The sequence below is a fragment of the Phalaenopsis equestris genome, unplaced genomic scaffold (assembly GCF_001263595.1).
Source record: "Phalaenopsis equestris unplaced genomic scaffold, ASM126359v1 Scaffold000024, whole genome shotgun sequence".
Taxonomy (NCBI): Eukaryota; Viridiplantae; Streptophyta; class Magnoliopsida; order Asparagales; family Orchidaceae; genus Phalaenopsis; species Phalaenopsis equestris.
Window position 1 is genome coordinate 393,878 of NW_018164466.1, and position 11,682 is coordinate 405,559.

An 11,682-nucleotide genomic window follows, 5' to 3' on the forward strand; every position below is an offset into this window, starting at 1 on the left:
TGTTGTTCAAGATTTGACTCATTTGATATGCATCTAAATATGAATGGTTAGTTATTAGGTATGTAAATACAATAACAATTGTGCGGTATATATGCAAATGCCATTTTAAAATAGAAATTCTATTTCTAAAAGGGCATAAAATTTAACCACACATTTTCATTATTTATTGAAAACCACTAAAAACTAAAATGCATTTCTAAATGAGCATGCCAATGGGAAGCTGACCGATTTCCTCCTATACCTCCCCGCCTCTACCTCCCACGAATCTCTCTCGCTTCCTCTTCTTCTTCTTCCATCTTCGTCTTTATATATACCATTCTGCGCTTCCCCTAAGCAGAAAGCGAGAGGAGGATACAAAACGCTGCAAAGAAAAAGCAAAAAAAATTAAATTTGATGAAAATTTCGAAGCGAGAGGAAGTTGAAGAAGTCGATTTGATGGTCATCTGATCTGCGGCTGCCGATTTCCGGATCTTAGCGAGAGATAGAGAGAGGGAGAGAGGGTTGGGATTAGTTCGCCTACATTCCAAAAGCGGATCTCTGATCGACTGGTGAGCGTTATGCAACCAATTTCAGGTTCGTAGCTTTATATTTTGATTCAATCGATTTGCCCTTTAGTTTGGATTGAACTGCGTTTCTTTTCGCTCTTTGAGAGATGGGAGTTTCAACCTTTTTTTTTTTTTTAATTTCTTACGCATTCTCGTAACTACTTTGTGCTTCCATTGTGTGGTTTGATGGATCAATGAAGGGCGTCGATTCCGTGGTGATGGAATTGACCATGAGTTGAAATGATTGGATTATGTTATCCGAGTTATCGGCTTTTATGTTTTTTCTTGTTTGTTGTGGGTTGGATCTATCTGTGATCATTTTGGTGCAGAGCAGGTTTTAATGTCTATGGTAACAATCAACTTGAACAAATAGACAATGAGGATTCGTAAAGCTGTTTACAAATGGTTGGGATTGAGCTAATGATGATGATGATGATTGGTTTAGTATGAATTCTGAATTTGAAATTGCAGGAAGGGGAATGGAGTCCGATTCGGGGAAGCTTTTCATCGGGGGGATTTCGAGGGATACCAATGAGGTCCGCCTACGGGAGTACTTCGAGAGCTTTGGGGAAGTTTTGGAGGCGATAATCATGAAGGACAGGATAACTGGGCGTGCTCGGGGCTTCGGATTCGTGGTCTTCGCAGACCCTTCTGTTGCGGAGAAAATTGTCATGGAGAAACATCTTATTATTGATGGCAGGATGGTTAGTACATTTTTTTTTTCTTTCATCTCGTTTGGTTTTTTATTTGGATTCTTTACGTTATCAATCTTATGAACATTTTATCAAAATTTAATTTTTTGATCCGTGATGATTTCCTCTTCTCTTGAAACTTGAGGAGTTTTTGATTTGAATGTAATTATGGTACTGAATTTATTCATAAACAGGTGGAAGCCAAGAAGGCTGTTCCCCGGGATGATCACTGTATACTTAATAGAAACAGCAACAGCATCCATGGTTCTGCTCCTGGTCAAATGAAAAAGATTTTTGTGGGAGGACTTGCTTCAACTGTGACAAATTCAGACTTCAGAAGATACTTTGAGCAATTTGGAACCATTAATGATGTTGTTGTCATGTACGATCACAATACGCAGAGGCCGAGAGGGTTTGGATTCATAACTTTTGAGTCAGAAGAAGCTGTCATTAAGGTGCTGCAAAAATCATTGCATGAACTGAACGGAAAGATGGTGGAGGTCAAAATAGCCATTCCTAAAGAGCTCTCACCAGGGCCTGCAATGAGGTTACCAATTGGGGGATTAAAATATGGTGGACTGAATATAATGAATAGCATTTTAAATGGATACAATCAGGATTACAATCCAAACTTTCTGAGAATGGATGGTAGATTTGAACAATTAACAGGTGTAAGGAAGGGATTTTCTCCTTTCATTCAAAGATGGAGTTTAGAGCCTGGGATGAGCCCAACTTATAGTCGGAATTCAAGTTTCAACAGCGGCCTTGGTTATGGAAGGGCTTTAAGCCCATTTTTTAGTGAAAACTCAAGCAGCATTGAAAATCCTGGTTCATCATTTAGCTCAGCTGCTCGATGTCTATTGGGAAATATTGGTCTTGGCTACGGTACCGATTCTAGGGATTTAAACTCTTTCATGAGCTCAGGAATTGGGGGCCTTGGTGGATTTGGCAACAATGGCTTGAACTGGGCCGACTCATCCTCTCCTCCTTCAGCTAATGGAATTAGCAGTCTAGGCTTTATCGGGAATCCAAATTATGAAAATGCAGAGATTGGTTTTGGTTTGGCTACTGGAAGCTATGGAAGAAACATTGGCATTAGTTCAGCCAATGATTCCTTTGCTACAACAGCTAATGGTTATCAAGGGAACTATTCAGATGGTGTTGGTGGTTCTATTTATGGAGAGTCTACATGGCTGTCTGCATCGTCTGATCTTGATCACTTTAGTCCTTTAGGTTATGGGCCTCGAACTGCGTCTCCAGATTTCTCGGCTAGGGTTGGTTCACCGGTTTACATGGGTGGTTATATTGATTCAAATAGGCGGATGAGTAGAGGTAAGAAGTTCTTCCCACCTTCTGAATTTTTAAGATTGCCATTATTTGCTTTTGTTCTGTTTTAATGAGTTTGAGGTATGAAGGATATTTTACTTGTTGATGGTGCAACCAATTCGCCTTGTTGAGTTAATTTAATGTATTAAAAGGTGAATCCATGAATTGAGTTATTTTGTTTGTCACAAGGAGGGCTCAATCCCCAATCCATGGGGCATAAATGCCATAAATTTATATTTTTGATGTTACATAAATAAAAATTATGTAGGTCAAGTATTTGAAACAAAATTAAAATAGATATCATATCAAAGCCCATCACTACATGGATATTCAAACTTGAACTTGTGGTTACTCATGCATGTAAAGTCAAACCAAATTAGTCACAAAAGTAAACAAGACAAGTAATTATTCAATTCTCAGATCTTCATTTATGAAGCTAATAATCTTCCAATTCATATCCAATTGAAATCCTGTGTCAATTGAGGTGTAGCAAATTTAATGTTAGGAACAAACTCAACTACAATTAAGTCAAATCCTCATCTTACACTGCATTCACTATTTGTTTGCCTTTGATTTTATTGTTCAAACGTTTTAAATGTAAATGAATGGACATTAAAACTGAACTTTTAACTACAATTTAACTTCGTTGGTTCAAGTTATGGTTAATGTGAATAATTTCGGCATTTTATGTTCTTAAATAATACAAAGGTTATTAACAATAAATCAAAATTCAATTATTTAACTTTGATAATTTTAAATTAATTTAATAGCTTAGATCATAAATATTATGTCTCATGAATTAATGCAAAAGGCGCTCTATGTGCTTAAAGCATCATATGCCAAATGTCTTCTCGGACTGCCTCAAGGAATTCAAGTTGGGGTGCAACTGAACCAAGCCGACTTGTAAACCAATTCAAGCTTGGCCCGATAAGTTCTTGTGAGCTATGCTAGCTGATCTAGCAAGCCAAGCTCAAGTCAGCAACGATTCGACTCCTTAGCTCATGAAACGATTTGTTTAAAAAAGCATTAATATAAAATACACTCATAGTATATTAAAATTCATGACTTTAACTTTAAATTATTAAAAATGCTTTAAAAAATGATGTTAGACATTTTATATCGAACGATTCTTATTATTTATCTCCTAATTCATTTTGTTGTAACACTAGCTTGCATTAGTATTATTTTCTCTCGTTTATAATAAACAAGTTGGCTCGAACTCGATTAATTAATTAAGCTCAAGCTTGAGTCGAGTGTGTCTCGAGCTCGAATCGACTCATTTACACTTCTAGCCCTAAGATCGCCCAAAAATTACGTTTCAAAACACTAAATTCATGACAAAATTCATAGACTACAAGGTTGTCTATCTAAAGCAACAATTACATTTGAAGCAATGTTGCATATTCTTATAAGTATTATATAATTTAGTCATTTTGGTCCTACCATATACCAACATCATCATTATTCTTATTCTTACTACTTGAGGCCTTTTTTATGAACCCTTATTTTTTGTTTATTAATGCATGAGTACTTAAGTTTACTCTTTGCAGATTCCTTTGAACAGCTTATGCCTAAATGACATAAGATCTACTGCCTAATTTTTTACACTTATTTTATCTATCTATCTAATGATTTTATTTTCTACCCTTTGTTGTATGTGCCAAAATCACCAAGTTTGTTTTCAACCTAATGATTTTCTATTACTTTTACTCTAGCTGGTCTTCTAACATAATCATCTTTTTAATTTCTCATTTATACATTCCTGTTTTTGGCTTGTGAAATTTTTCTTAACCCAACACTTTGATCCATACTATAAATTAAACTAATTGTAGTGTCATAATTTTGCCTTTATATCTCCATGTTATTATCTTATTCTAGTCTATAACTTGTCTCATTGACGAATAAAACTTAAGTCATAGAGCATAAAGTCTAAGCTGCTCGTGTTTACTATATTTAATCATTGTTGTTAAACTCTTAATCGGAGATTATCTTTTTTTTTGGAGGGTGATGAATTATTTTTGTTTGAGTCAATGGAAAACGTTGTAAAATTCTATAATTTACTGAACTCGAATGGATACCCCTGACATGTCATCTTTTCTCATAATTACCTATCGCTTAAAAATTGTTTAACTTTTTAATAGCAATGTCAGTGTAGCAGTTTCATGGTTGCATAATATAAAAAATAGGGAAATTTCCATCCATACCACACAATTTTTATGTATTTACCTATCTAACACCAAAACATTTGACATTTACACTCATATCACCTTGGTGTCATAAACTCATGCAAAAAAATCTGTATTGTACTTTTAAAAAGATAGTGATGGTGGGATTTTTTGTGTGTTAAAGAAATTCAACTTGTGTTAAGATGGAGGCAGACCTAAAAGACCTGGGCATGTTGTATAAAAATGATCTTAATTTATTAGAATTAAATGAAAATATGAAACTCAATAGGACACGCTATAGAAAAATGAATCATGTAGACGACCCCATTTAATGGGATAAAGGCTTGTTGTTATTGAAGAATTGAGTGGTATACCTGTAAATATGAATGTTTAGTTGTAACATATGTGTAAATACATAAGAATTGTGTGGTACGTATGTAAATGCCCCTAAACAGTGAATTCTTGTTAAGTATGCTCTTATTGAGATTGAACCTATTTAGACTGAAAATGCAAATAATTTCTCTTTCCTTCTGCATTGAAATTTCGAATTTCTTTTCATTTTTAACCTGTTCTGATGGATTCGTCCTAACATTACTCTTCATTTTCTTACTTCTCAGGAGGTGCAATCTAGGAAGGATTCATTCTTTTGGTGACAGATTTTATAATAGGTGAAGAATTCAGCTAAACAGGAGAAAAAGAGAAATTTTTCAGTTAATTATTTTGAGCTAACCTGAGAGTTAGCTCCATTTACTCAAATTTGGTTCCCACAAGTATAGGATTCTGTCCAATATTTGAGTTTTGAGTTTATTTCTACAGCTGAGGTTAGGCTTTGCTTTCTTTGCGCATGTGTTAGAGATGCAAAACCAGATTGCAGAATGTGTTCGGAGCGTTTGATTTTTATTCAAGTTATAAGAGTATACCTTTTTTTTCCATAAATAACGGAAACTTCGGTTCTTTTATGGAAATTGTCTGTTTTGTCGGATATTTGATTTTTTTATTTGATTTTTATTTTTTTTTCAAGCTTCACATTCATAAGAGATGTGATGTTGAAATACCATGAAGGTTTTCAGGGAAACAATTGTTCCCTAGGAATAACATTCTTGAATATTTTTTTATTTTTTAATTCTTGAAATCTTTATTTAAGAGAACTTTACCCTTCATTTCTTGTAGGTTTTATCACCTTTATTTTGTGTGAGATTCTTTTAGATGATTCTCAATATTTATCTCATTACAATGTTAAATATACTTCCATGTTTCTAGGAAGTGAAAGTGTTTTCTTTTGCTTTTCTCTTTTGTGTTCGCTATCATTGTCTTTTAGGTGATTGAAACATTGCGGAAAGACTTTTAACATATTATTACTTCATAATTTAAATTTTTGATTCGGATGCTTTACTATGTTTTGTACTGGGATGAGGTTAATTTTATTACATGTGAAAATCATGTGATCAATCCTCTGTTAGATGTGTTTGAGGCAGTGGTGCGGTGACGGCATGATGCGGTGTCATACTGTGACATATGATAAAACTACATGTTGCCTGCTTTTTCAGAAGGTTGCGGGAGGGAGTTGTGTTTTGCTGAGCGTTATTTTCTGCATTAGATTCATCATTACTTCGTCAAATAGTAGCAATTAACTCAAATAGACCCTCAGTTTTATTGATTCTCATAAATTTTTGCATCAAGTTCATGCTTGTCAATGCTTAATAGATTAGTTGTATTTTTCTTATGTCTGCAATTACAGAAAGTAAGACAATTTTTTCATTTTCAATTAGGTCAAAAAATTCAACATGTTGCCCGGTACAAATGATTTTATTTGAACACAATCTAAGCACAAAATTAATCTAATCTTGGAGCTAAGGAAATTTTTAAGAATATATTCTTTATTCTTCAAGAGACAGCTGGCTTATTTGTGTATTCGACATGTATTCTTTATTCTTGAAGTTGTGTATGTATTCTTCAAGAGACATGTTGCCAGTATAAATAATTTTCATTTAAAAATTTTATTTACATTTTGGTTTATTAATTTATCGCGAAGAATAGAAGACAACTGATGCGGAATGCGAAGCTTGTTGACAACACCATTATGAGCCTTGAATCTTTTAAGGACGTAGGGTCTATAATGTTCACGGGTAAAGCCCAAATCCTACAAATATTGAGCAGAAAAGAGAGAAAGAAAGAGGTAAGGACGTAGGGTGGTAAAGCCCAAATCTACAAATATTGAGCAGAAAAGAGAGAAAGAAAGAGAGAGTGGTAGACCCTGGGAAGAGAGGGTCTTACCTTCCCCATTTTCATATTTGACTCCTATTTATAAGCAATTAGATTGTCTTATTATCATAGTACAAAAAGTTATATAAAGTATGTTAAGACATTCAATAGTCTTATGTCTTGTATAACAATTTTATGTCCTATATGATGTTTTATGTCATGTCTTGTAACTTTATTTTATGTCCCACCATATAGTTGAACTCACCAGCTCATCAACTTGGCAGATTGGTAGCTCAACAACTCCTCAGCCTGCCATATGTTGAACGCGTAAGCTTGACAACTCGATTGTTCGACATCTTTGTAGCTTGACAACTTGGTAACTTAACAGTGCGATAGCTTGACAGCTTGACAACTTGACAACTCAACAAGCTTTTTAACTGTATACATTTAGTTCCCGATTCTCTTATCTCGTTGACATGCAACTGCGATAAGAATAAGATAATGAAAATTTTAATTTTTTGCCTTGCGTGTCACTATAAGACAAACATTTACTTCATTTATCTGAGAAATGAATTCATTGATATGAATTAAAATATGAATTAAAACTTTTTTGATAAAAATGAGTGGTGTATTTTACTATGTATTGACTATTCATCTATTTAGGGACGTTGAGCACTCCTACAAGGAATCATTCTGAGGGCAATTTGGCTACACCTATAGGATTACGTCTTGAGGGCATTATGGTTCACCTTCAGACATTTTATAGTTGACTTGATGGTCTTATAAGGAGAATGCCCCCAGTGTTATTAGTAATAAAATTTCTTCTTTTTTATGTCTCATTATAATATTTCTCTGTCTTAAAGGAATTAAAGAGATTTTGTTAAATTTAGACTTTCCTTCCTCTAATGGCTTGAAGCTAAGCCTAAAGTGAGTAGTCACTTTAGTCTTTCAACTTTTTTTACGATGAGATCTCATCGTCTTTAATCCTTTGTTAAGTGACTTCAACTATTTTCAATCGAGTTATATTTTGGAAAATTTTTTTCCAAAGTGGTTCTTAACATTCAACTATTGAGCTTCATAGAGTCTAAATGTTTGGATGATTTTTCCTTTTTTCTTATGAAAGTTGCTCATGAGGGACAAGTTCCTTGATTTAAAAAAATGAAAACACTAATGAAAAAACATATGGAAAAAATTAGAGCTAGTGGAGTTAAAATGATGTAAAAATGAAAGACTTAAGGATAAGATGTCTTATCTCATCTCATCTAATGAAAATACCTCTAGTGTGATCTTTATTGTCACTGTCGAGATTTTTATGCGTAACTTCAGATTTCAGACATATATTCTTGTTCATCGCACCTTACCTCTTGAGATGTTGAATCCTTTGAGTATGTAAGGTCCCATAATGTTTGTGGGTTATGCCTGAAACTTATTAGGATTGAGCAAAAGAGGGAGAAAGAAAGAGAGAGGAGTAGTCCGTTGGAAGAGAGAGCCCTGCCTTCCCATCTTGTTTTAACAATTAACCTCTATTTATAAGCTCAGAGTGTATTTTTATCTTGGTCTAAAGGATTATATAAATGTACATAATGTTAAGTTATGTTCAATAACTTTATGCCATTTATAACAACTTTATATCATATCTTGTAGCTTTATGCATGTCCAACAACTTTATTTCATGCTCAACAACTTTATTTCATGTCCTACAATTTTATATCATGTTATTCAATGTAGTTGAACTCATCAGCTTATCGCTTGGCGATTCAACTGCTCAACAAATTAGTAGTTTGTCAGCTCTGCAGCTTGGTAGCTCGGCAGCTTGCACCTTAACATATTATTAGCTCATCAGATTAGAAGTTTGTTAGCTCAATAACTCTGCAGCTCATGAACTCGGGAGCTCGACAGCTCGACAACTCAATAGCTTGACAACTTGACAACTCGTTAGCTTGACAACTCGACAAGTCTTTTTAGGTGTATACATTTTGTTTCCTGATTCTCTTATCTCTTTGTCAAGCAATTGTGAAAAGAATAAGATAATGAAATATATGAAGTTATATGTTGCTTCTCCCTATAAGACTAGCACATACTTCATTTATTGAAAAATGAATTTGCCAAGATGTATTAAAATTATTTTAATAAAAATGAGTGATGTATTATAACACGTACGAATTATTCATCTATCTAGAAGCTCTTAACACTCCTACAAGAAATCATCCTGGGGCACTTCAACTACACTTACAGGAATCCTGGGGCGTTATGACTCACCTTCTTATACTTTATAGTTGACTTGATGGTTTTATAGGGAGAATTAACCAAATTTTATTGGTAAACTTTTTTTTTGTCCTCTTTTTTATTGGACTTGATGTACTATTTTCTTATAATATAACTCAGTTATAAGGGAATTTAAGTGGTTTCCTTAAATTCAAACTTTCCTTCCTTTGGGGCACATAAGTTATGCATGTAGAGAATAGTTGCATTATTTTTCAACTCTACTCAGGATAAGTTCTTGTGGTCTTTCGTCCATAGGTTGTAGAGATTAGTTCGAATTTATTTAATTATAAATTAAATAGTAAAATATTATTATATCAATAAGTATTTTTCAACTCTACTCAGGGTAAGATCTTGTGGTCTTTCATCCATAGGTTGTAAAGATTAGTTCAAATTTATTTAACTATAAATTAAATAGTAAAATATTATTATATCAATAATATTTTTAGTTTAATTATTAATTATATATTTATTTATTAATAGGTGAATGATAATTTAGAGTGAGATATTTAGAGTTACGAAAAGTATCATAAAATATTTTTCTTATGGAGTTTTCTTAATCTTGAATGTAATGAATTTATTTTCTTATGAGCATCAAACTACAATTGCTAACAACATTAATATGGATTATCTTATTGCTATAATTTTCTTATTAATATGATTAATGTGATTATCCCTAACTTTTAGGATCAATTTAGTTCTTCCACACTCCAAATTCAAATCAGTGTCCCATCAATAAGAGTTATGTAGAGAATTAGTAAAGTTTAAAGATTTTAGAATTCATAAATTGCTGCGATTAGAATTACAAAATTATTTATGAAATTTTTTATATGAAAAATATAGTTTCTCATTTAAATTTTTTATCAGCTAGTTTAAATATTTGTTCACTTGTCATAAACAAATCAAGTACAAATCAGGTTCAAACATCGAAAAAGTTAAACAAATCAAGCTTGAACAATGTATGAAAGCTCGACACAAGCTCAAGCCTTAAGCCGAACATGAACAACCTATAATTATACCAAGCAAAGTCTTAACAATGATATTCACTTGAAAATTTCAATGTATACAAATCAGGTTCAAACCTATTGTTTTTTATTTTATTTGTTGGTCTGGTGATCAACGAAAATGTTGGCCAAGTCGATGTTTTGAGTTTGTGAATGTTGCCATAAGGTTTGCCCATTCAATTAATTTAGTACATCTTTCAAACAGTGAAGGAAACATTCAATTCATTAAGTTCATATTCTTGAAGAATGCTTTAAACAATGACCACCAGAAATCATCACTTTGACCCTCTATTATTATTATTATTATTATTATTATTATTATTATTATTAGTTGGTTCAATTTATCATTAATATTGATGTGCTTATTTTAATGCGACATTTACAGACATACCACACAATTCTTATATATTTACGTATCTAACATCTAACTAGGGGTGTAAACGAACCGAACACGAATGAACAGAGCTTGTGTTCGTGTTCGGTTCGTTTGAAATTTAATTTATTTGAAATAAGCTCGTATTTGAAATTGTTAGTGAATTCACTGTTCGTGTTCATTTCTTAACGAACGAGCCGAACTCGAGCTGTTCGTGACTGACAAGCTAGTTTGACATCCCTAATATTAATATATATAAATAATATATTATATTAATTATATAACTTATGTTATATAAATATATAATATTTATATTAGTGTATTACTAATATAGTATATTAATATATTATTATTATTAATTTATTATATATTACGATTCGAACACGAACGAACGCATCACTGTTCGTGTTTGGTTCGTTTAACAAGCTGAACGAAAAAAATTTATTTACGTTCTTCTCATCTACTTATCGAACGAATTGAACATGAACTCATTGATGAACCGAACCGAACCTAACATGAAGTATTCGGCTTTTTTGACAGCCCAACATCTAACTTTGCATTTTATGAACCGAACATGAAGTGTTCGCGAACAACTGACTTTTTTGACAGCCCAACATCTAACTTTGCATTTTACACTTATGGACATTCAAATCATTCATGTCACATTAAAAGTACCACTCTTTTTAACTTTTTAAAGTGTGATACACATTTCCATGCATTGGGCAGGTGGCATATAATGAAAAATTGAAATATAGTTGTTACTTGTTAGATATGTAAATACATAAAATTGAGTGGTATGTAAATGCATAAATTGAGTGATAAATTTGTTAGATATGTAAACATGACATTATTCGCTTTCGATCTAATCATTATACATCAACATTTTCTTGGGGGTATTTACATAAATACCACACAATTATTATGTATTTATATATATAACACCTAATTTTAATATTTATTTATATTACAAATATTAACTCTTATAAAACGAGCATGATATTAAAGTATTATATAAATACATATCAAAATTGAAGGGTTAACCCTGTAAATAAATAAGAATTGTGTGGTATATCTATATATATTTCCTTATTATATATATATTATTCATCTATC

At 32.5% G+C, this 11,682-nt stretch overlaps 1 protein-coding gene across 2 annotated transcripts; it reads left to right on the forward strand.

The window, feature by feature from the left end:
- The first annotated feature begins 214 nt into the window (after positions 1–214).
- LOC110018537 (heterogeneous nuclear ribonucleoprotein 1-like) lies at positions 215–5,704 on the forward strand. Of its 2 annotated transcripts, none has more exons than XM_020715877.1 (4): positions 215–573; positions 1,017–1,249; positions 1,432–2,569; positions 5,346–5,704. In XM_020715877.1, the coding sequence occupies exons 1-4, from the start codon at positions 558–560 to the stop codon at positions 5,357–5,359; spliced, it is 1,401 nt and encodes a 466-aa protein (XP_020571536.1). In that variant the 5' UTR covers positions 215–557; the 3' UTR covers positions 5,360–5,704. The 2 variants fall into 2 exon arrangements, with proteins under 2 accessions (XP_020571536.1, XP_020571537.1); XM_020715878.1 differs by having other exon boundaries at positions 215–548.
- Positions 5,705–11,682: the final 5,978 nt, after the last annotated feature.

Excerpts from the sequence above, each read along its gene's own strand:
- LOC110018537 (XM_020715877.1), top strand. Across the intron at positions 1,250-1,431 it reads TTATTATTGATGGCAGGATG|GTGGAAGCCAAGAAGGCTGT; the intron begins GTTAGTACATTT and ends ATTCATAAACAG.